The sequence below is a fragment of the Panicum virgatum genome, chromosome 1K (assembly GCF_016808335.1).
Source record: "Panicum virgatum strain AP13 chromosome 1K, P.virgatum_v5, whole genome shotgun sequence".
Lineage (NCBI taxonomy): Eukaryota > Viridiplantae > Streptophyta > Magnoliopsida > Poales > Poaceae > Panicum > Panicum virgatum.
This window is the reverse complement of record NC_053136.1, coordinates 11,445,475-11,471,406: the sequence shown is the minus strand read 5'-3', so window position 1 is coordinate 11,471,406 and position 25,932 is coordinate 11,445,475. Positions and strand designations below refer to the sequence as shown.

General features: G+C 43.7%; 1 protein-coding gene across 2 annotated transcripts; it reads left to right on the top strand.

Moving 5' to 3' along the window:
• Positions 1 to 6,631: 6,631 nt before the first annotated feature.
• On the top strand, positions 6,632 to 12,026 carry LOC120694850 (receptor-like protein kinase HSL1). 2 transcript variants are annotated; one of them, XM_039978155.1, is made up of 3 exons: positions 7,608 to 10,233; positions 10,341 to 10,832; positions 11,223 to 12,026. In XM_039978155.1, the coding sequence occupies exons 1-2, from the start codon at positions 7,650 to 7,652 to the stop codon at positions 10,829 to 10,831; spliced, it is 3,075 nt and encodes a 1,024-aa protein (XP_039834089.1). In that variant the 5' UTR covers positions 7,608 to 7,649; the 3' UTR covers position 10,832; positions 11,223 to 12,026. The 2 variants fall into 2 exon arrangements, with proteins under 2 accessions (XP_039834082.1, XP_039834089.1); XM_039978148.1 differs by having other exon boundaries at positions 6,632 to 10,233; positions 10,341 to 12,007.
• Positions 12,027 to 25,932: the final 13,906 nt, after the last annotated feature.

The following is a 25,932-nucleotide window of genomic DNA, read 5'->3' as shown; positions in this document are numbered from 1 at the left end:
GTTTCAAAAGTCCCACTTATTTGAGTCTGTACTACGCTTGGTCCAACACAATAAAAATCTAGGTGCTCAGTTTTGAGCCTTACCTCGATCCGTCTCAGTGGCCGGAGTACAAGGGAGTAGAGTATGTGCCGGATACATCACTGTTGAAACCTAAGAAAGGAAGAAGGTGGAAGAAAAGGCTGAAAGATGATATGGATGAGGTGCACAGTCGGGCTAGTGCAGACTACGGTACCAGTGACTTTGATGAGGACAAGAGCCAAAACCGTTGCTCTAAGTGCCATAGATTTTGTTATCAGTGCAAATGTAAGAAGAAAAAGAAATAAAAAAGTAAAAGAACGGCCACAACAAGCGTTAGAAAAAGGACTAGACATATCACACAGAGAAAGGTACAGTAGTTTGTGCTTAGCACAAATTTTAATATATACATACAGTGTTTTGTTTATCATTATTATTTTGGGTTTGTCTTGTCTTTTTTTTGGCTTGTACTCATCAAGTTTTGATTCATCATTGCAGGATGGCGCACCCCACTACAATTGGCGCGACAAGCCTCCTGTGATTCTTGTTGTGTGTTGTTATTGAGCGCGCACCGTAGTCTGCTGTTTCCGGCAGTCTTTTCAATGTCTTGGATGTAGGACTACTGTCTATTGGTTGTGACTACTAGAATACTACTTATTTAATGCTACTGTTAAAGAATAAAGTTATATATATAGATGAAATGAGCATTTACTTGCAACTGTTAAAGAATAAAGTACGAGAATAAAGTTACATGATAAAGCTAGCTCGACGTAATTATATGCACGGACTGCTAATAATTTGCTTCCATCTTAGATATATGCTACTTTGGCCACCTTGTTCAAAATTAAATGGTTTCAATTAATATTTATTAGAAAAGTTAGTTTGGAGTTTTTTTAGTAGGTTGAGTCGATACTCGATAGTATATAACCACAACAACTTCTTACAAAATCACCAAATTTTATATACTCAGTAAAAAGTACTCGATATGCCATTGCATGTGTGATGTGTGTTTCTTTACCTTGCACTATGCAATGCAGTTCTTAGTTCTTACCGTTATTTTTAATGTGTGCTTGAAATTCTGGCATGCAGTATTCCAGTGATCTGAAATGCTCCGAAAATATTAAAGGCAAGTTCGAAGGTTAAATAGATTTCCGGCTAGCACTGCAAATTAATGCTACAAGTTACAAAACACAGATTCAAGCTCTCAACAGTAAACATAAGCAACTAACTGCAGTGGCATGTGCACGTGACAAGATAACTTCTTGTTGCATCTAAACCTACCATGCCTTATAGAATGTTAAATGCCGGGATTACATGGTTGTACTCTTCTGAGTGCATCGAGGATATTTGCCCTTGCTAATTGCTTCGGACCCGGCTTCTTTCGCACGACATGCCCTCTCTCGCTTTCTCTCCCTGTCAGCTTCACGTTCTGCCGCCGCCTTACGATCCATCTCCTCGATCCTCTTGCGGATCTCTTCTTGCTTTTTCTTGCGCTTCTCCTCTCGCTGTTCCTCTTGCTTCATTCGGCGCCAACATTCCGCAGCCCACCTTGCTTGTTATTCCACAAAGTCCTTTGCCTGCTGCGACTGCATGGTGTCGAACCACTGCACAAAATCACAAAGAGGCGGATGAGACTATGTCCAACAAAAATTAGAATCAGAACACAATGTTAGGTCACAAAGAAAAAGAGCGTCCGTTGTCGTGCTACCTTAGCCCGGTCTTTCCCGTATCGCTTAGGTGGATCATATTCGTAGTTCTCACACATAAAGAACCTCATCCCGTAGTCATCGCCCAAAACATCTGATTTCATTAACTTGCACAACGAATCGCAAAAACACATTGGCACATCAATTCCTTTAGGTATGGTTGTTTCATGCTTGCTCCATGGAATGTAGGTTTATCCCGAGGAAGATATTGGCGCTTTGGTGTAGTGCCCCTAATTGCAAAAAAGAAGGCACATATTACCATCCCCACTACTCAATCATAAAAATCATATTAATCGAAGCATGCACGTACTACCTCACGTCTAAATCGAGAGCAGAGTACCATGTACGTATCATCTAAAGCCCTAATCATAAGAAAACTATGAAAAACACCACCATTTCTCATATCAAGAACCTAACCCTAATCACAAAAAACCACCAATAACTACTAATGCACACGGTGAAACGATGAGAAATTAGGGGCAATACCTTCGGCGAAGGGTGGGGAACGATTCCCTCCACTTTTTCTCCACCAAAAATCCGGATTTGGGGGGATCTGGGGGGTGGCGGCTAGCGGCGACGGCCTAGCTGCAGCTCTGGTCGGGGAGGAGGAGGGAAAGAAAGGGAGGATGGGGGAGAAGGGGCTGCCGTGGGCCCAGGACATTGGCCTTGTCGCGCCAGCCCTCATGGCGCGACAGTATTGTCGTGCCATTGCATGCGGCGCGACTGGGAGGGCCATGTCATCGCCGACCTGGCGCAGCGTTGGCTCAAGCCGCCAGCGTGGCCACCCTGTCGCGCCACATGCACTGGCGCGACAGAGGCTATCCGTCGCGCCAGGGCGAGTGGCGCGACCAAACGGACTACTTTCTACAAATAAAAATCATTACGGGTTAAACTTAAAATATTATTTAAAAAGTTAAAAATAAAAAAAATTCGTTGCGAGACATGCCCGGCAGTGTGCGGCGCATCATTCTCGTCCGCACCCTTGTGTGCGCTATCAGCATGAGAAAGAGCAGATGGCGGGGGCGAATCTGAATGCTGTCAGGCAGATGGTGAATGCTTACGGGCTGCTGGGTATGCGGTTGTGTTTAGTTCGCGAATAGTTTGGATTTTGGTACTGTAGCACGTTTAGTTGTTATTTGACAATTAATTTTCAATCATGAACTAATTAGGATTAAAAGATTCATCTCGTCTTAATTAGTTATATTGTATAATTAGTTATTTATTTCAATTGTATTTAATGCTCTATGTATGTATCCAAATATTCGATGTAAGTTAGAAATTTTTTCGGGAACTACCCACCCGTGTGTAGAACCCCCACGTCGATGTGGGCAATCTCGCCTGATACGCCGGCGGTGTGCCGACCAGGTGGGCCGTGGGCGGCAGCTTCAGGGCCGAGGCCATCCCACTACCCACTTTGCGACGACATGTTGAATCACGTCAACGCGTCAGCTCGCCAACCCTTGAGCTGGATCGTGAGAGATGCAAGGCCCAGCGGGTTATACACGGAGTTGCGCAAGTCAACACACACCCTCAGCGAGGTGGCCGATCCGGTCTGTCTCTAACAAACAGAGATTCGTCGGCGAATAGAAAATGTTCACCACAAAACACATATAGCCTATACTAAATCTCGACCCATACATGCTTCTCAAATGTATCTACGATTGTCACATCCAGGAAACACCAACTCCATAGATCAGTCTGTACTCTGTAGTGATTAATGTCGTGTTTGCAAGTTGTGACCAAAAAAGGATAAATTAAATTAAATCTGGAACTCTTAGGATCAGCAAAACACTAATCAAGTGGATTAGTGGCGGAGCCAGCCCCAGCACTAAGAGGGACTTCTTCCTCTTCCTCTCTCTTCTTCTTCCTCTTTTCCCCTCTCTCCTCCTCCTTCTTCCCCTTTGCCTCCAATTGAGTTCCTGGGGGTAGGGGGGCTTGAGCCCCCTGTCCCCATGCTGTCTCCGTCTCTGAAGTGGATTACATCTTCGTTGATGACACTTTCAAACACGGCAAAGAAGCCTTCATCCTCAATATGTCATTGGACAGGTGTGACTACTGGTTCAGGTCCAAGAAGGGATGATCGGGTGCGCCATACCGTTGTGGAGAGACCGTCGACCGCGTCATCTAGGACGACGAGCAAGCCTTTGTAGTCCTCCGGCGACTCGGGCCCCGTCTGAGAGACTGTAGTCCTTCGGTGATGTGGGCCCATCTGAGAGATCGTCTTCGGCCGTGACATGTGCAAGCTTGATGTCTCAGCGGATAAACAACGACGGGACCAAGAGCGGGAGGTCCCACAGGCAAAGAGCACGCTTCATCCAGCGCATCCGCCGCCGCACCTGGCTGGGCCTCGGGGCTTGACCACACGCCGATGCCCTCACCCTTCCCTGGCGACACATGGACGGGTAGTGATCTGGCATGGGTGAACGCGCCCTCGCGTCCTCGTCGCGCCGGCAGACGCCCAAGAAGTCGATGATTGGTCGCTTCGCTAGGACAACCTCCGCCCCCACCTCCTCGTCGTCATTCTCCCCCACCTCGTACACGAACGCCGCCTCCTCCATCGCCACGAAGGCGTCGGTGCCGGACGCGCGTCGGGGCGAGCTGCGCTTCTAGCCACGTCATGACGGCGTGGTCGCCTCCAAAGGAGGGCCGCTGTTCGCCGCCATCGCTGTGTGCTCCATGGGCGCTGCCGATCGGGTTGATCAAGGGTTATGATTGGCCGCTGCCTCGCATAGTCGGTTGCCTTTTTCACACAAACAACCTCGACATTCAAAGTAATAGGGGGCTGTTAGGGTTCACACGGGTGACTCCCAGCAGACTTGTCACCCACTCCAGATTTTATGTTTTTGGCCTAAACTGGCCCATATTTATTTTGTTCCGGATTAATTTTTTAATTGTTCTAGCAATACGAAAAATTTGTTTGGGAACAAAAAAAAATTGTTCTGAGTTCTGAAATAAAAAATAGTTATTGGATTTTGAGCGATGATTTGACTGCCAGTAGCCTGAGCGACTCCTAACATTTGCGAAAGTAATATGCGAGCACATTGGCTCTGAGCCTGTGGCAACTCAAACGGAGAGAACACGAAAGAATTGGATTTGGGCCAGTTACAACGTCCGTTGAGCTGCGGGCATGCAAATCTGGGCTTCATGTAGTGGCTTTCTATTCTACTCAAAGCAGACAGACAAAGCTCTTTTGCCATGGCCCATGGATCCGCAACTGCTTTGGTAAGAAGTTCATTTCAAATTATTAGTCATTTTGTTTTTTTCTATCCATCCAAACATAGTATACATATAGATGCATAGTAAAGTCTATGAATTTAGAAAAGCTAAAAATAACTAATAATTTGGAACAGATAGAGTATGTGCGTTAATTGTAAATATATTTAATAAAAAATATATTGTTCATGTTCATCAAAGCTTTTATTTTTGTTCTCAGTGCCACTACTCGGCCAAAAATGCCAGACAAAGGCATCGTTTTCGCCTACATAGCTTTCATCTTTCCCTCTCGATCCGTGGTGTACCCTTTTGACTAATAATGATTAATTCTTGCTTTAGCTCATCTCATCAGCATTCAACGTTCAAAGTTCCTCCTTGGACTCATCCGTCCACCAAAGTATGCAGTCCATTAGTTTTTCTCATAGTTTTTCTCATCAGCATTCAACGTTCAAAGTTCCTCCTTGGACACCATTTTATATTATGTATGCGAAAAGAGCATATCATATATATCGCGTGCTACAACAATCTCTTGATTGGTTGTCACACATATTATATTGATATTATATTGGATGTGAAAAGAACAAGCGAGTGCCCAAAGTCTTTGTCTGCTTGTTGGCAGATTATTGGCCCCACCGTGCTCACACCTACGCATCCTACTACAATAGTGGAAGGACAAGAATAATGGCGTGATGGAACATGGAAGTGAAGGAGCACACAATGACAAGTTTCTTTGCATCGCTGTAGGATACTGGGATGCAGTTTGTCCACAGAGAGATAGAGGCTCAGTCCTTAATACCTGTGACCGGACTAAGGGTGTGTTTAGATTTTTACCTGTAAAATTTTTGAAAGTGAATCTTGTTATTTTGGAGTACTAAATGAAGTCTATTTACAAAACTTTTTACACGGATGAGTTGTAAATCGCGAGACAAATCTAACGAGCCTAATTAATCTATGATTAATTTATAATTAGCGGATGATTAATATAGCATTACTGTTGCAACCATTTATATATAGTGATATAAAAAGCGGATGATTTATATACAGGAGACAACCATTTATATACAGATATACTAATACACCTATATACAGAGCCCTTACGTGGCCACTGCGCAGCCAAAAAGAAGCGCAAAGCTGGAAATAAAGCCACGACTTCGTGTCAACGACCGGTACATTTCGGAGGTGGAAAGTTGTGCACACGGGACACATCTTGCATTATCACGCCGATAGGTACCTGACAGCTGACACCGGGCGACGACTATGAAGTTGACTGGTTTATGTTACTATTTTTCCAAAATACCTTACAAACGCGAACACTTCCATACATACATGTCCATGATCATAACTCTGTAAGCAACTCTGAAATGCTGAGTATGCAGATCTCCTCTGAATACATGAGCGTAACCCTACTGTTATGAGCATGTCTCGAAAATTGAGCGAGCCGACAAATATTAAGATTGATGAAATCACCATATTCGTTTTGCTTTTGATGGACATGTTACCTACCACTGGCAGAAACATAGGGCTAGTTAAACTTTTAAATAAATTTAAAATATTACTGAATCAAGGACTCGAATCTAGTATCGCTGAGCTACAATCAATTTGCGATAATACTACTTATTATACTTTCAATTTCAAAAAAAATATGGGCAGGGGACATAATATAATGCAAGGTTTAATCGGCCATATATACCATGTCAAAGTTAAAAAGATTTAACTTAAGATAAATGTATTAAAAAAAATCTCTATTTGTGCATGTAGGAAGTACTCTCCCTTTTTCAAAATAAATACATTTTTATTTTTGCACTTTATTTGGGACGGATAGAGTGTTATTAATTATCTATAACAAAATGGACGCCATGTTAATAAGCTTACAAATAGACTCCTACGAAACGTCTTGTTCAGTTGTTTCCGGATCGCCGGGCCACCGTCGACGCGAGAGGACTGCGTGCCGCCGATCTCATTCATCCGCTGCCGACCACGCACGCCGATCTCATTCATGTACCCTTTTTTCTCTGAATCTGATGGAGACCTTGGCGAGGCCTTTGGCTCGGAACAAGCTAGCAGGGCCATGCGAGTCCTCTGCCAGATTTGCAGCACTATGCGAATCACATTCACCAGAGGTTTTTTTTTTCTCTCGCCGGCCGGTGCTCTGTCTCACGAAAATCACGCCGGAGGACTCGGCGGCGCTCGTCTTCCAGTGCATATATACCCTGCCGGCTGCTTTCTGCCGGAAAGAGGCGACATGTGTGTAAACCACACAAAAAAAATGGTTGGAACAGAACCCAAAACGTTTGGAGAAAGGTGGTCACAGTACTACTAGATCACGCCGTGATCACTGTTCTGTTCTCATGTCCAGCATCTGGCCAGCAAAGAAGAAAGCGAAATTTTTTCAGTGACAGCCCCTGCCCCATAGTCTCGTACTAGCAGTCTACCAGTCTTTAGTGAATGACGACACTGATTATCATTACCCCAAATCGGATCTAGAAGCACAAACTAGCTAGTGGCTGATAACAAATTCTTCGATCAGAGAACCTTGCACCAATAATTTAGTGGCGACTGTTCATCGCAAAGACTTGACTGCTGGGTCGTTAATCCTTGTCTCATTCCTTGTGCCCCACTGACCACGTCTTTATAAGAATCTAGATGCTGAGCTACTTCATCATATCCGAGTCACAAACGAACAAACACACTGACACACCCCTAACAGCGACAGAAATGGCTCACTCCTATCTCCTGCTCCTCCTCTTCCTGCTAGTGTCCCTCGCCTCCACCTCCAGCTCGCGATCCATGGCGCAGGCCACCGATCAAGAAACACTCCTAACAATCAAGAAAGACTGGGGCAGCCCATTGGCACTCAGCTCATGGAATTCTCAGAACGCTTCTTCCTACTGCAGCTGGGTAGGGGTCAGCTGCAACAACAATGGCCAAGTGACCAAGCTGTCCTTCCTGAATCTCAACATAACCAATCCGATCCCAGCTTCCATTTGCACCCTCAAGAGCCTGTCATACCTAGACCTTTCCTACAACAATCTCACCGGCCAGTTCCCGGCGGCGCTCTATAGCTGCTCGGGTTTGCACTACCTCGACCTGTCCAACAATCACTTCTCCGGCGCCCTCCCGGCTGACATCGACAAATTGTCGCCGGAGATGGAGCACCTCAACCTGTCGACCAATGGCTTCACCGGCAGCGTGCCGTCGGCGATCGCCGCATTCCCCAAGCTCAAGTCCCTCCTCATTGACACAAACAGTTTCAACGGGACTTACCCGAGCTCGGCCATTGCAAAGCTCAGCGAGCTCGAGACGCTGACTCTGGCAACTAACCCCTTCGCGCCAGGTCCTATCCCTCACGAGTTCGCCAGCTTGAAGAAGCTGAAGATGCTCTGGATGTCAGAAATGAACCTGACCGGCGTCATCCCCGACGAGCTCTCGCCGCTCACTGAGCTGACGACGCTGGCTCTGTACTACAACAAGCTTGACGGTGAAATCCCGTCATGGGTTTGGAAGCTTCAGAAGCTTGAGATACTGTACCTTTACGCGAACAGCTTCACCGGTGGGATCGGGCCCGAGGTCACCGCCTTCAGCTTGCAGCAGCTCGACCTGTCGGCGAACTGGCTCACCGGACCGATACCAGAGGCCGTCGGCGAGATGAAGAACTTGAAAGTGCTCTACTTGTACTACAACAACCTCACCGGGCCGATCCCTGCGAGCATCGGGCTGCTCCCGAACCTCGTGGACATCCGGCTGTTCAACAACAGGCTCTCCGGCCCCCTCCCGCCGGAGCTCGGGAAGCACTCGCCGCTCGGCAACCTTGAAGTCAGCGTCAACTTCCTCAACGGCACGGTCCCGGACACCCTCTGCCTCAACAAGAAGCTCTACGACATCGTGCTGTTCAACAATGAGTTCTCCGGCGAGCTCCCGGCGGCCCTGGCGGCGTGCGACACGCTGGACAACATCATGCTGCAGAACAACCACCTCGCCGGCGAGTTCCCGGAGGAGGTGTGGTCGGCGTTCCCCGAGCTGATCACCGTCAAGATACAGAACAACAACTTCACCGGCACACTGCCCAGCGTGATATCCTCCAACATCACACGGATCGAGATGGGGAACAACCGATTCTCCGGCGTCCTGCCGTCCTCGGCACCGGGGCTCAAGAGCTTCATGGCGGAGAACAACCGGTTCTCCGGCGAGCTGCCGGCGAACATGTCGGGGTTCGCCAACCTCACCGATCTGAACCTCGCGGGGAACCAGATTTCTGGTTCCATTCCACCTTCCATTCGATCATTGGGAAGGCTGAATTACCTCAACCTCAGCAGCAATCTGATCTCCGGTGGGATCCCGGCGGAGATCGGTCTGCTGCCAGTGCTCACCCTGCTTGATCTCTCCGACAACGAGCTCACCGGCACAATACCGGAGGAGTTGAACAACCTCAGCCCCCATCTCAGCAACCTCAACCTCTCCTCCAATCAACTCACCGGCGAGCTCCCCACGTCGCTGCAGAGCCCAGCATTCGATGAGGCGTTCCTCGAGAACCATGGCCTCTGCGCCACGGTGAACCGGAACATGAACATCCCGGCGTGTGGCCACAACCAGATGCCAACCGGCCTGATCATCCCGTTCTCGGTGGTCGCCGGCGTCATCCTCATGGGCGCCGTCGGGTGCCTCGTCATCCGGCGGAGGACGCGCCGGCACGACCTGACGACGTGGAAGGTAACGCCGTTCCGCAAGGTGGACTTCACCGAGATCGACATACTCGGCAAGCTCCGCGAGGAGAACGTGATCGGCAGCGGCGGCTCCGGCAAGGTGTACCGCGTCCACCTCGGTGGCCGCGGCGGCGCGGTGGTGGCCGTGAAGAAGCTGTGGGGCAGGGGCAAGGCCGAGGAGAAGCTGGACAGGGAGTTCGACTCGGAGGTGAGGATCCTGGGCGAGATCCGGCACGCCAACATCGTGAGCCTCCTCTGCTACATCTCCAGCGAGGACATCAAGCTGCTGGTGTACGAATACATGGAGAACGGCAGCCTCGACCGGTGGCTGCACCCGCGGGACCCGGCCGGCGCGGCGGCGGCGCTGGACTGGCCGACGCGGCTGGGCATCGCCATCGACGCGGCGAGGGGCCTGAGCTACATGCACCACGAGTCCGCGCAGCCCATCATGCACCGGGACATCAAGTCCAGCAACATCCTGCTCGACCCGGGCTTCCGCGCCAAGATCGCCGACTTCGGGCTCGCCCGGATCCTGGTCAAGTCCGGCGAGCCGGAGTCTGTGTCCGCCATCGGCGGCACCTTCGGCTACATGGCGCCAGGTAAATTGATGGCAAGAGTGACACCAGGTCTATTGTTTTATTGATCTCAGACTCATTTAAATTGGGATCCGTACTGATCATGGCCACTCCGTTCTGGTTGGGTGCAGAGTGTGGGCGCGGCGTGAAGGTGAACGAGAAGGTGGACGTGTACAGCTTCGGCGTGGTGCTGCTGGAGCTGGCGACGGGTCGGGTGGCGAACGACGGCGGCGCCGAGTGCTGCCTGGTGGAGTGGGCGTGGCGGCGGTACAAGGCCGGGGGCCCCCTGCACGACGTCGTGGACGCGGGCATCCGGGACAGGGCCGTGCACGCCAGGGACGCGGTGGCCGTGTTCCTGCTCGGGGTGACGTGCACCGGCGACGACGCGCCGTCCCGGCCGTCCATGAAGCAGGTGCTGCAGCAGCTGCTCCAGTACGACCGCACGTCCAGCGTCGCCGGCGCGTGCGGGGACGCCGGCGGCTTTGACGACGACGTCGCACGGGCAGAGCTCCCCAAGGGGAAGAAGAAGGGCGAGCAAGGTGCCAAGAGAGCGCTGGACAGCGGCGGCGAGTTTTGGGATGGTGACGAGGAGAGCGGCGGCTTCGTGGTGCATCCCGTTTAACTTTAAGGCGTCTTCTTTATTTTGACACACTTCCTCTGCATTGACGCGTGATAGAAATTTCGCCGAATGTTTGAATCCTATATGTCCTCACTTAGAAACTATATGCACTTTGCCATGCCAATGGCTGTCTGGAGCCTAAGGCTCCATGAAAGTGTATGGCCAGCGCCTGCGTGCGTGGTCAGCAGGATTCAAACATTCGGCAAAATTTTGTGAAGTTGACATGTACGAGTTATTATTTTGGAGTATTTCTATTTTTACCGTTACTTTGAAGTGTGATTGTGATTTTGCCTTATTTTTTAACTTTGTCATTTCATCCTGTTCACAAGTCACTGCGATTGACCCCTAGTCAACGGTCAAAGAAGAACAAATATGCAAAGACCAAGGGCAAAAATTGCAATGACTTGTAGAAGTATAAAGGGCAAAACGACAAAGTAAAAAATTATGGCAAAACTAAAATTGCACATCAAAGCAAGGGTAGGAACAACAAAATACCAATTATTTTCCATGATTTCAAAAATAGATAGGGTTTTTTATTAGAACCTTAACTTTGTGGGGTTACTATTGGGTTTTGCATTCGAAGTTTATCAAAGGTTTAGGATATAGGTCATAAAGTTTGGATGCATTAATATGGTTTGAAAAATGCAACTTGGTTCCATGTGCTCTTATAAGAGAAAGTAATTAACTATGATGTACTACATAGAATGGTTTTTATTAGAAGTACTATAATTTTCCTGACCCGGGGATTAACAAGTCGTGGTTTGTACTGAAACTATAAAAAAGCTGCATGTTTCTAAACGGTAAAAAAAGTAGTTTTTTTTTCCAACATTTGTATTTTCATTTACAGTTAAAAAATAATGATTTCCCGATACTGCAGCTGGTTAAAGCCGTAATAACCGCCAACAGGGCATAGCGGTTTGTGCACGCGATGTTATAGGGCCTGCAATCATGCCAGGATGGCCAAGTCAACCGAAAACTGAAAACGAAGTCGGGCCTCGTTTAATTCTCCACACATGTGCCGCAACATTCTTTTAAAATTTTGAATTTTGTATCTAAACAACCTCGGCCAGATAGATAGTAAACCTGTAAAGTGGTGATGTTCGAGTTCTCCCTTTTCCATGTATTTGTAGACCAGGAATAACTTGTGCTCTTCTGATGAACCATATCCGATCAGCTTTAGAGGCCTTGTTTGATTAAATGGGATTTATTCCGGGCTGAAATGATGTGTACAATAAGTGACTCATGATAGGTGCTAAGATTAGGATTTATTTCAGGTCAGGAACTATAAAAAAGGAAGGGTACCGTCCCACGCGAAGATGTGGAGGTTGGCCTAGTCAAGGATGCTCCCCTCAGGGTTCGCATTAATGCCTCTGGTGGCTGAGGGCGTGACAGAATGTCCAAAGCTCGGAGCATGAGGACACGCGCAGCATCAGTTAAAATAAATAATAGTACACGGTAAAATTGCAAACCACGTGTCACCACAAAAGCAAGTTAATCAAATTGTGGAAGCAAAAGTCACTATGATGATAAAATCAAGAGCCATGGTTCCGCATAACCAAAGATTCACTTAAACCACGGGAAAAAAAAGATACCAACTAAAAATGCTGTACATACATATTTGGTGCTTCCTACACCATCAAAATAAAAGAGCTGGGAAAAAAATGCACTCGAATCAACGTGGATGTTGCGACAAAAGCAGAGACATTTCCCCATAGCAGCTTCACCTTCTTCGTCTTCAGGATCTCAGCGAAAGATGCATTATTGCGGGTATTGTTTATCAAAGCTTTTGCTAAGTTGGTCACATTAAGCCTTGATGAGGATCCAGAAAATGAAAATAAGGGGGGCTCCTACCTGCTTCCCATGGTACAAACATAGAGGGGGCTCACGGGGCTCCACTGCTGCGCAGGGGTAGGGGCTTGAGCCCCCCCCCCCCACCCACCCACAATGAATTCGCCTTTGATTAAGTTGATACGTTGTATATATAAGCTGGTATGAAACAAAATCACTATCTGCGCACCTTCCCAAGCATTTCATCAAAGACTTTAACTAGAACATCAGAAAGAAAAAAAACAGAATAAAGTGTCACACAGGGTTGCCCGAAATGGCAACAGACTTCTCCAGAAAACCGCAAACAAATCTTTCTTTGACTTCTTTCCCATAACAAGCTGATGATTAAAGATAACCTCTTGAGAAGAGGAATTGAAGAACCCAAGGAATGTATGTTTTGCTCAGAAGAAGAATCAATCTCCCACCTTTTCTTTGATTGTGTAGTTGCTAAAATTATGTGGAAGGTTGTTTTTAGTTTCTGTGGCCTCTAAGTCTCTTGCTACTTGGATCTTGCTAATAGGTGGCTAGACTGTAAAAAGTTTGAGCTTATTAACACCATCTATACAGGAGTGTTATGGTGTCTTTCGCTAACCAGGAATAATTTGGTGTTTCATGCACAACTTTGGATAGACATCAAACAGGTTTACAGGAGACTCTGGAGGTGCATGCAGAGATGGAGACCAATGTTCAAGCTGGACATGGAGCAAGATGTGGACCGATGGTGAAGCTCCTTGGGGATCTGATCAAGACCCCTTTGGCGATAATGCCTTCGTGAAGAAGATTAAGCGAGGAGAATACAACTGGGGGATCCTGAAGAACTGATGAAACTTGCTTTCTAACTTAGTCACAGATTTCTTTCTCCTTTCGCTTAAAAGCTGTAATAGATCTTTTGTTGGTGGTTATTTGGCGCTGGACTGGCTGCAGGCAAAGTCCCAAGTTTCCCTTTCTGCTATACTAGCTTAAACTGTACTGAACCTGCATACTCTGTTGTTTTGTTTTAATGAAATGGGGCAGGACCATTGGCCTTTCACTCTTAAAAAAAAATCATGAGTGTAGCTTTAAGGCCTGCAAACTTACGTCCATTCCTGTGTTAGTTAGCAGTGTGCGGCTGCAAGAGGCCGGAGAAGCTTCCTTTTTCCAAAAATAAAATCATGTGTTAGTGAACCAAGCCTAACATAGAGGTAGATATCCATCCTTAATGTCACTCAAAAGATCAGCTCTCAGCTGAATGTGCGACATCTCCAGATTACGGAACACTGCACTGGCAAGGATTTCTTCATTCCTGGTTCTCACAGAGGCTGTGACTTGCAAATTCAAAGGCGCTATGCTTGAACAAGGATTTTTTCAGTTTTAATTATACTCCCTCCATACTCGAAAAGAAAGTTGTTTTGGACAACAACACGGTCTTCAAAGCTTAACTTTGACTTCTGATTTTTATAAAAATATTTATCGCAAAGTGATACATTTATATTTTTATGAAAGTATTTTCCAAGACAAATCTATTCATATGGTTTTTATATTTTGGAACTCAACAACTTCAAAGTTTATAATTTATATTCCTAATGTTTGATCCAAACTTTGTCCAAATCGACTTTCTTTTCAAGTATGGAGTGAAAGAAGTCACTCCGTTCATCTGACCAATGTTAATGTGTTGTGTTGGTTGATGGTAAGTGGCATTTGTTCAACTCTCAATGAAAGTGGTGAATGACTATTAGATTCAAGCCAAATGCTCAACCAGACCACCAAAAACCCAAATAAAAAAAATCTAATTGTCATTTCGGTCTATGTCATTTCTTCTGTTAGTGAACCAATTAATAATTCAATATTCAATAAAGTCTAAAATAGAACTAATATTTCTACACTTGCGCAAAATCTGAATGTCTGATGCATACAGGGCAACCACTAAAATGACCGAAATGTGGAACAAGAACTTATTCGTGTATTCAATCCCTCCCAGCATTGATCAATTGCCCTTCTATCCAGAATCCTTCATGCCCAGATCATCTTATTGGATGATCCGCCCTCCCATCAACTGGCCCCATGCATCTTTTTGAAATTTGAACATTTCCCCTAGAGCAATTGTAACACAAATGATGGACTCAAGGGTACACACTACTACTACAAAAATCATTAACCGAGGCGAGCATAAACGCTTAACCGAGGAGATTTTGGCAACCGCCTCGGATCTAAAGTCACGGTAAATAACTCATTTTCCGAGGCGGTTGCTTGACCGCCTTGGTTAATCAAATAGAAAAAAAAGAAAGCCCGTGGATAGGCCCGCCGAGCCCATCCACAGGCCCACTGAGCCGATCCACGGGGAGGCCGCCCACCGCCACCACCGCTCCGTCAGGATCCGCCTCCCTGAGGCCGGATCCGTGAGCCCCGAGGCCAGATCCGCGAGCCCCGAGGCTGGATCTAGTCTCCCCGCCGCGTGAGCTGGTCGTTGCTAGGTCGTCGCCATGGAGCCGCCGCCGTCTTCATCGTGGAGCCACAGCCGTCCTCGTTGTTGGGTCGCCTCCCGCCCGTGCCGCGAGCCGCCGTGCCCGCCCATGCCGCAAGCTGCCTCGCCCGGCCACCACGGATCCACCCCGCCCCCGTGCCTTGGTCTCGGCCTCGGTCCGTCGCCGCGCTGAGCGCACCTGACGGAGGAAGGAGGCGGGGGCCGGTGTTGGGGGCATGAGGGTCCGGCGCCCACGGCATCCCGCGCGGCCTGGGAAGAGGAGAGGGAGGAGGGATAGAGGAGAGGGAGGTGGGACTTGGGTTGCCGCCGGCCTGGAGAGGGAGAGGGAGAGAGATTGAGAGAGTAAGTGAAACCCTAGGCCTCTCTCTATATATACAGAGATATTAATCAGGCCTGATTGGGCTGTGGGCTAGGCCTGATTTTTGGAGGCGGACGCCTTATAGATGTCCTCCTCCGTAAATGATTAACCGAGGCGGTCATTTATAACCGTCTTGGTAAATAAGACAACTGCCTCGGTTAATCTATTTTGCGAGGACCGCCTCGGTTAATAAGAAATGACCGCCTCGGTTAATGCTGGGCATTAACGTGGCGGTTAAAAAGTGTGCCCGCCTCCGAGCCTATTTTAAAGTGCATCGGTTAATCAGATTTTGTAGTAGTGACATTTGTTTCATTCTTTCAATAAACAGCATGATCCCAAATCGTCCCCAATTCTATGTAATCTCAAGTTCTATGCTAATCTCTTCTTCCTCCTAACCATCGAAGATCCAGAGGAAGCATAACCAGCTGGATCCCAATCTAGTGTGAACTGCACACCACTAATCTCATTCTTTCTTACCAAGAAAATGGAGGGAGGTTTAGGATGGCATGTGCCCCTGTATAGATCCGCCATTGCTGTAGCCAGACTTAGTTGAACTGGCTTAGACCTTAGCCAGGCTAGACACAAACCAAGCAACCAATCACTACTTTATTAATGTGGCAAGATAATTAAAGAGGAGATAGAGAGGTTCCACCTATGTCGGGCCCACGCAGCAGTGTTGGCTTCCACTGCCATAGTCTAGCACCGCCCTGATTTTAGCAGGTGCTGCTGGCCCGCCGCTGTCGAGAGGTTCCACCTATGTCGGGCGCACGCAGTAATGTTGGCTTCCACCGCCATAGTCTAGCACCACCCTGATTTTAGCAGGTGCCACTGGCCTGCCGCTATCGCTAGTTGTGCACGCAGCAATGTTGTGGTGCTTGATTTTCTAGCTATTTGGGCAACCGAGGATCGCACACTTTATCTTATACAATTTTAAACTAAAAATATAAGGGTCAAGTTGGATTGTGAATTGACCAATAGGGCCATCATCTGTTACCACGCCCACGGTGGCCGTAGGAGGAACGTTTGTCTCCGGCCGCCTCTGCTTAAGCTCGCTACCACATGCCATGCGCAAGCCAACCAAGCTAGACCCCCTAGTTGTACTTGTTCTCGCTGGCTTTTCCTCCTCGCGGTATGCTTCTGCTGAATAAAACTTGGTGGACATGCGTGCACATTGCGGCTAGGTTTGCCACCAAGTCCATAGATGCAAATTCAACTGCCAGGTTTAATTAGTGGATGTCCATGGACCCACCAAATTAGATTAGCGGCGAGCTTTGTGGCTGACTGCAACTCACCCCACCTGCAAGCTCAGACCAAAGGCACAATGTATTCACCTTTTACTTATAATTTTTTTATTCACCTTTTATAATGAAGGTATTTTTTCTCAATTGATATATGATCTCAAGTTGATGTAGATCATGGCATTTAGGACTGATCTGTTGCTCCTCCTCTCAAGGATGCTCTGCTTTTGCTACTGCGGCTGCTGCCCTGATAATATACTCTGACCATAGCGCCTCTGGTATTATTCAGATGAGAGCTTTTAGATACACATATTTGTTAGTCCCTCTAGGATTTTCATTTCTTTAATAGCTTATCAGTAGTCAACAAAAATAATCGAGACACAATTGTGTGTTTAGAGATCAAATACGAATTGCGGGGGAAGGGGGGCATTGGCCCCCTCCCGAATTTCTTATATAGGACCCCCCCTAAATATCATATTGCAACCACACAATTGGTAGTAACGGTACCAAATCGTATGAAACAGTGCATGAGGACATAAGGATACGAGCAAAAATAATAAATATTACCTACAACTCCAATATAAACTTAGAGTCGTCCATTGATCTAGTAACACCTGCAAGCTCAGACCAAAGGCACAATGCATTCACCTTTTACTTATAATTTTTGTATTCACCTTTTCTAATGAAGGTCTTTTTCTCAATTGATATATGATCTCAAGTTGCTGTAGATCATGGCATTTAGGACTGATCTGTTGCTCCTCCTCTCAAGGATGCTCTGCTTTTGCTACTACAGCTGCTGCCCTGATAATATACTCTGCCCATAGCGCCTCTGGCATTATTCGGATGAGAGCTTTTAGATACACATATTTGTTAGTCCCTCTAGGCTTTTCATTTCTTTAATAGCTTATCAGTAGTCAACTAAAATAATCGAGACACAATTGTGTGTTTAGAGATCAAATACGAATTGTGGGGGAAGGGGGGCATTGGCCCCCTCCCAAATTTCTTATATAGGACCCCCCTCCCCCCTAAATATCATATTGCAACCACATAATTGGTAGTAACGGTACCAAATCGTATGACACAGTGCATGAGGACATAAGGATACGAGAAAAAATAATAAATATTACTTACAACTCCAATATAAACTTAGATGTCGTCCATTGATCTAGTATAAGGTAATGGCTAAATATCACACCTATGTCCAAAATGACCACTGATATTGACCACACTATTTGTAGAGAACATCCTGCAAGGAGGAAGCTGTGTGGCAAAGGCAACACCTCACCTCTATTAGTTTTCATGTGAAGATTGAGGAGAAGAACAATATGATGGAGTAGTATACCTCACCTCTATTAGTTTTCATGTGAAGATTGAGGAGAAGAACAATATGATGGAGTAGTATATAATACTAGTCCCAACTAATTTGAATGCGCTGATTGTGAAGAAGTCACCACAGTGCTAACAAACTGCACAATGCGAAGGCCAAGGTTAGACCGTGTTCTAGATTTCTCTAATAGGTCAACCAATGAATTTGGCAGGAATTGTTGCGCCCTCCTCCAGCGGTGAATACGGTGAGGAGGTCGCCGGTGCAAAACCTTTGAGGTAAAGTCAAATGTCAAACCACAATATTTAGAGTTACGTATATCGATTGGCTATAACTTTTGTATGCCCATCCATTCCATTTTTTATTTGGCTAGGATGCTGAGGCATTCGATTTTCTTTTAAAAACTGGGTGTCACACCTATGACACCTCTATATATTAGGGACCGGGTAAGGAGGGGGCATATGTCCTCCCTCCCTACTTCTCTTTATTAGAACTCCTAAATTAACCTAGGTGATCTTTTTCTTTGTGATATCCAATGGTTGGACATGAGCTCTTATATTGTTTTTTCTAGAAAAGCTCTTATAATGTTAAGTTAGGCATGTACGTATATATTCTAGTTTACTACTGCTATTTCTAGGACTAAGAGAGAGTATCATGAAACGCAATACAAATAATTTTCATATTTGAACAATTCTATGTAGCATTGTGGGCAATACATGTTAAAGGAACCCGCATAAATACTATGCATGAATGATAGTGTAAAGTTAAATATCCTTTTTCTTGCTTGAAGCTCACGTGCACGATACCCAGAAAGCTCTAGCTCTCTTCCTTGCTTGTGCACACAAAGCTCAGTGGCTCCTGGCCTGCTTGAACCAATCGTAGCCTAGCACACAGTAGCCTGGTTCAGCCTCCACTGATGCATGCTACTGCAGGCAGCATACCCCTGTTTCTCTTCTTCCTCCGACCCAGCGTAGCGATCACACCATCTACTACTATGCGTATGAGTTGGATCTAGTCTTGATGATCCAAATCTTAGTGTACACGCTTGAGTTGGTGGGTCAACTTATAAGCACGTGGTTTGGGTCGACGACCCCGATGACCAGCCATCTACTACAGTGCGTATTATTGATCCTCAGTGACTCGTATGTACACTGTTCCCTTACTTTGCATTGTTTCCACCACAAATAAATTGTTAAAATACTACACACAATTGCTGATACATGTGCATGTGCAGTTGCCGACATTGTTTTCGGTGGGTATAATGTGCGCTTCCCTTGGCGTCCTCATATTCCTCATCTCTAACAATATTTATGTCAGGTCCATCAACGTTAGGTCCATGATCCACTGTGTGCTGTCCTTGGTGGAAGGAGCATCCGCTGTTATCTCGGCCTTCCTGAGCTTAGAGATTGCCAAAGCTCGTCAACATTAAACGCAGGTGTAGACATCTGAGAACACACATACGCGTGTAGCATATGCCAGAACATACAATAGATGCTACTAGCTAGTAGATTCCTATCTAGATGATGATGAATAATTGGAAAGTATGTGTGACTTTTTCATACACTTATACACTATATGTATGGACCTTGATCCCATACTTATAATTATGCATTCGCTTTTCTTTTAAAAACTGGGTATGACACCTGATATGTACTAGAGACTAGGTAAGGAGGTGGCATATGCCCCCTCTCTAGTTCTCTTCATTAGAACTTCTAAACATCTAAAGACTTGCAACTTGTATCGAACTGAGCTACCATGAAATAATCAATACGATGGCACATCTAGATTCCAATTTCCTTAGTTACTTCGATCAGCTAGATACTGCTGCTTGTGATTATTATGCGCACTAATCATTTGTTCAGTTGGTGGGGTTATTCCAAGATAGTACTCTTTGTTTTTTTATTTTAATTCATTGGCTAACATCGATCTTTGTTGAGGGATGTTTGTCTAGCCCTGGCCAGCTGATCTTGGGAGGTGGTCAGTGAGGTCAATTTAAGCCGATCTCAACCAGCACCAATAATATTGATTTGAGGGATCTCCCCAACACCTATATATTTTTCAATTAAAAATTAATATAGATCTTTTGTTCGGCATCCTAAGTAAAGAAAAGTTAGATTTTGCTTTGACGTATGCATCTCACTTTTACATTATTGATTGGCCCCCCGAGGATCGAATAATTAGTGAATCATGTGGCTATATAAATCCTTTTTAGCAAGTGATGCATGTCGTTTGTAGATTAGTAGATATGACCATTGTAGCAAACTTTTTTCATAAAAATAATAAACTATAAAGTTGTAGCGTATGCACATATATATATTTTTATTAAGTTACAAAAAGAGATAAAAAAAATGAAAAAGGCACCTTCTCCATTTGGATTGTACATGTACTGGTTGAGAAGTTGGGCGTAGCATCCTCCACCGCGTGCATGTCCATTAGCCTTACGCTTGTATGGAGGATCTAGTCGGTGGCCAACTTTAATACATGCCCTCTTTTCCTATGTTGTTGAGACTATACATTAGTTGAGAGGGAAACTGATGAGTGTATGTAATTTTGTGACATCATTTTTTTTGCGAAATCATGACATTGTTTTATCCTTATTCTATATGGTCATTTCTTTATGCCTGGACTTTAACCTGGTTAGCTTTCATGCTTGAAAAAAAAAATAGACTGATCAATCACAGATGTTATGAGTAACCAAAAGCTTGGTGCACCAGCAGGATTCTTCTACAAAAGCAATGACAATGTAGGATCAAAGTTGGATCATTGTTGTTGTTATAGCAATAAAAACAGTGATTGTTATGTGCAACCAGATAATACCTGTAGCCTTAACTCCCAAAAGAATGAATTACCATTAGTTTGAGGAAATAATAATGTAAAAACTTTGTGATGTGTACATGTCAATGGTTATTCATAATTGAATGAATAAAAAAAGAACAATACATATAGCATGCGAGAATCCTTTCTTTGGTCATTACTCGTGTTTCCTATTTCCTAAGCGTGAATGGTTACATGATAAATCCTACTATTTTCTCATATATAGAAGTGCTGATCAACTGATCATCTAGTAGCACCAAACAAGGCACTCACAGTTATCATATCCAACCGAACAATACAGTAACTTTTCTTAACTGGGGTGATGTGGTTCACTGCACCTTCTCCTATCTTTTTTTTTCCTTTTGAGAGAAACAATACAGAGACCTTCTCCTCTCTTTCTGGTGAGGGCATGAAATGGAAACTGCATAGCTAGTGTTTAAAGTTGAAAGTGAGGTGGTTCACCTTTTCTCTTTCTGGTCATGGCATCAAGTGGAAACTTCCTAGCTAGTATTTAAAGCTAAAAGGGTTCGTGGAATGACAATGGGTGCTAAGCTTTTTGATGCAGTTGTATAGACAACAATAATGCAATAACAAATGAAGGACCAAGGGCCTGTTTGTTTCCCATTGGCTAAAGTTCAGTCCATGTCACATAAAAAAATAATCTTGCTACTTTAGAGTATTAAATAAAATCTGTTTATAAATTTTTTTTGCACAGATAAGTGCTAATTCGCAAGATGAATCTAATGAGCCTAATTAATCCATGATTTGCCACAGTGATGCTACAGTAACTATCCGCTAATTATGAATTAATATACCTCATTAGGTTCGTCTCGCAGTTTAGCTCCGGGTTCTGCAATTAGTTTTGTTATAAGACTTTATTTAATATTTTTAAATATAAATATTCTCTTTAATTAGTAGAGAGCACACCGTAACAGAAGAACCAGAGCATGATTTTCTGTTGAATCCAGTGGGAGCTCTGCCAAGCAATTTTGGCTACCAGCATGCAGTTCCTTTGTTATCTATTTCTAATGGTACTCTTTATACTAATCTAATAGATTAATAAAAGGGTTGATATGTAGGGTTGAAACTAATAGATTGATAAAAGGGTCAAGATTAAGCAAAGAGGCATATTGTCAAACCAAATTAATAAACAGTTTCATTATATATTTTAATTCCAGATAAAAGTAGAAGAACAAAATAAATATTCTGTATAACATACAAGTAATAAATAAGTAAAACTTATAATAAAACATAATGAAAAATTAGTGGCTTGAATTAAATATGAATTATGAATAAAGTATGTAAATAAATAGTGGCCCATGTCAAACATGGTTCAGGGTGACTAAATCTGGGATTCCTACTTCCTTGGAAAAATTGAACACATGATGGGAAAACATGAAAGATGTTTTTCAAAAAAAAAACAAATTATGAAAATAAATAAATAAAGTTTGGAACACATTTCTGTTAGAACATGATCAACTATCCCTAAATTTGCTTTCTAGTTTATTGCTTTATTATATAATTCGTACTAGCTAGCTAGATACAGCACTCCTTAGTCCTCTCAATGTTTTCTATCCCTTATTATGTTATATAGTATTTTCTATCACTAGTGGAGATGTCATTTATTTTCCTTCCAAAAACAATGTTCCAATTATTGTCCTTTCAAAACAAATAATGATGTGAATTACGGGTGAATGCATGTCAAAGGAAAGTAAAGTGTGTACCAAAGGAAAGTAATACGTGGGTACAAGAGGTGGGTATAGGAAATTGCTAGTGTAAATAGTATTAGGATCTTAGTATAAACATTTTCCTTCTATCAATTCTGTGGGTCTACACCCCCTTTCGTGAATCCTTTGGGCTGTCAAGTGGAGCCTCCGTGAGGGGTAAGGTGGGTCTAATAATCTTAGTGAAAAAAGTTTCAATTGTTTCAACTTTTATAGTATATATATAAGAAGTATATATAGATAGATAGATTGACTAATTTAATATGTTTCTATCTTCCATGAAGTAGCTAATAGGTCAGTCATCAACTTTTAGTATGTAATAGATACAAGGAATTATTACCTAATAAATGTGACCTAAAAATTGCAACATATTAATAGCTACGGATCACAGAACAATTTTCTGTATTTGTCACAATATCATGCTAATTAATTAATTAATTGCTACCACTTGTTTTCTTTTTCTCCTTATATATGGTCCATGCATAGACCAAGTAAGCATTGCAGTTAGCATTTCCATCTGAATACAAACTACTCTCCGGAGGTCACATACAAGCCTTGCCTTTTGCCGTTGCGCTTACATGGAGAAGCACATGAATGCACTAGTCCTGCTTCCCCTCCTCCTCGGATGCTTTGCAATTGATCATGGTCAATGTAAGTAAAAATAAATCAAATATTTCTCCGGTCCATTTCATTCGATGTAAATGGTTATTGTCTTCTTGACAACTATCTACTCAAGATGAATCATTTGCCTTCTCATCTTTTCCCATTGTAAGGTCCATTACGTGCTAATAATAGTCGATTCACTAATCTATCCCATTATGTGTTTGATTTACCCTCATGTAGGCCAAGTCATGGAGGAAATGGGTAGCGTGAAGACTTCTCATATACAAGGATGCTTTCGAGCCAGACATCCTAAATGCACGTCAAATCTGTGCTGGTGCTGTCATGGAGATGTCCATACTTGCGGTTCTACGCTGCAAGATTGCCAAGCACAATGCTCCAAAAAGATGAATTATCTTTAGTTGGAACGATGTAAAAAACCAATATAATGTATGAACTTGGTAGCGCAAGGGCAATAAGAAGCCGCTGCAAAAGGCAGCGTTCAATTATTTTCCGTCTTCATGATGACATATAACTAGTGCTCTGAGACTGTTAGCAAGATCTGTCCTCTACATGCATCGTCTACTTGAAAGGTTCTGTTATAGTACGCCAAACTGACTGCGGAGCGTCCATTTATACAGATCTTGATGGTTGTTTTTTTTTTGATGCAACAGGAGGAGTTCAAGACTCCTACTGAATATATATTAAAACAAAGGAAAAAGTCTTTACAACGCGAACTTCAGGAAACAAAAAAAGAAATAAAAAGAAATAAAATCCAAATAATAACCAGGATCAACCAAAGAAACTTATCCATTCTTCTAACTGAGGTTTGTGTTTTGCGGCCAGAGTTCAATAATCTACTCCTTCCGTCCAAAAAAAACAAATCGTCCTATGAATTCTAAAAAAAATTAATAAAGTAAAATGACCATATTTGCCCCTATTTATTATTCATATCGATACTAATTGATTCTTGCATACACGTACACTTTCTAAATAGGGTAACATGACTTGTTTTTCGGGACAAATTTTAGAAATTGGGGAGAGCTAGCTCTTCAAATGATGATTACGCAACAGTTGGCTGCAGAGTTGTTGAATGCTTGTTGATCATGGATGTGATTTGTTGTTAGCTAATCTGATTGGATTGTTGTTATCAGGAAGAAATTCAGAAAGAGAATGGATAGCGTGCCGATGGTGACGAAGAGGACGATGAACTAGAGAACAGTGATGACTCTGCTGAAAGTATTGTAGAAAGGAATGGGTTTTGTACATTCTCAAAGAGAACTTACAGCTTGCCATGATCATCTCCAACAAAATTTCCCATATTTCTATGGTCCGAGCCCCTTCCTCTCCGACCTAAAAATTATACCGAACACATAGGAGATTGGAAGGAAATAGCAAAACTCAGGAGCTTATCTCGTATGCAACCGTCAAGGGATGTAATTTCATGAAAAGCCATGAAACGATGGGTGATCATTTTTTTTCCTTTTAAGAAAGAGTTGGTCATCTGCGGACGGCGGATTAGGCGGTGGGATGCAGCTTTTGAGTTTTGACGATGGCGCCCTCGTTTCATCTTGCTGCTGAATTGAGTGGGATCGTGGACGTGGTGCTCGTGTGCTTGCAAACTGGGCCGGCCCATCATCACTACACAAATATGGCTTGGTCTCTGGGTCCTCTAGTCTAGGCACTTTTTTTCATTTTTATATTTTTTAAAAAACAAAATTTTAAAAATATATGCTGAATAGGGAAGTTTTCAAAAATGGGTGCCTGTAATGGGAGACATGACCTAAATGTAAAAGAAATTACATTTAGGTCCTGGCACCCAGGGCGCATTAAACAGTGAATTTATAAAATTGATATAAAATCGTAGAAAAATCAAAAAATACAAACTCAACTGTTATGGATTCTATGAAACAATATCTACAACTTTTGTTATATAAAGTTTTTCATTTGATCAATGTATCTTTCTCTATTTTAAATACTAGTTTAATGCACTTTTATTTAAATCTCAAGATCCATCCTTTGAATGCATGTCATATTTGTCCAGAGTGTTGCATATGGTGAGCATAGGCTTGTACAAAATTGGTAGGCCCAGAAAACATTTCTAGAATAAGTTTTTAAATTAGATCTTGCAATATGTCTAGTTTAAATGGGTTATTTATCCATGCTGCTATACTGAGTATTAGAAGCCATAACTTTTACAGTACCATTATTTTATTTCCTAAGAGCTATAAAAAAAGTTTGGTAAATTTTAGATAAGCACAACTAGACCAAATGAATTATTTTAGATTTTTCTAGGTACAAGAACTATTTTTTTTATTTAGATAAATTGATCAAACGAAAAACTTTATGTAACAAAAGTTGTAGATATTATTTCATAGAATCCAGAACAGTTGAGTTTGTATTTTTTCGATTTTTCTACGATTTTATATCGATTTTACAAGTTCACTGTTTAATGCACCCTAGGCGCCAGGACCTAAATATAATTTTTTTTACATTTAGGTCCTGTCGCCAACTGGATGGGCGACAACACCCATTTTTGAAAATTTTCCTATTCGACATATATTTTTGAAATTTTGTATTTTTTTAAATATAAAAATAAAAAAGGCGCTATATATATATGAGTCAGACGGACACACGGACCGAATTGAATTGGGGTCTATTGCGCGATTGCGTGGACCAGGCCTTTGGGAAGGACTAACTGCGCTATGTAACTCCAATCCAATATATTTATCTGGGCCATTAAATCAATCTGTAATAT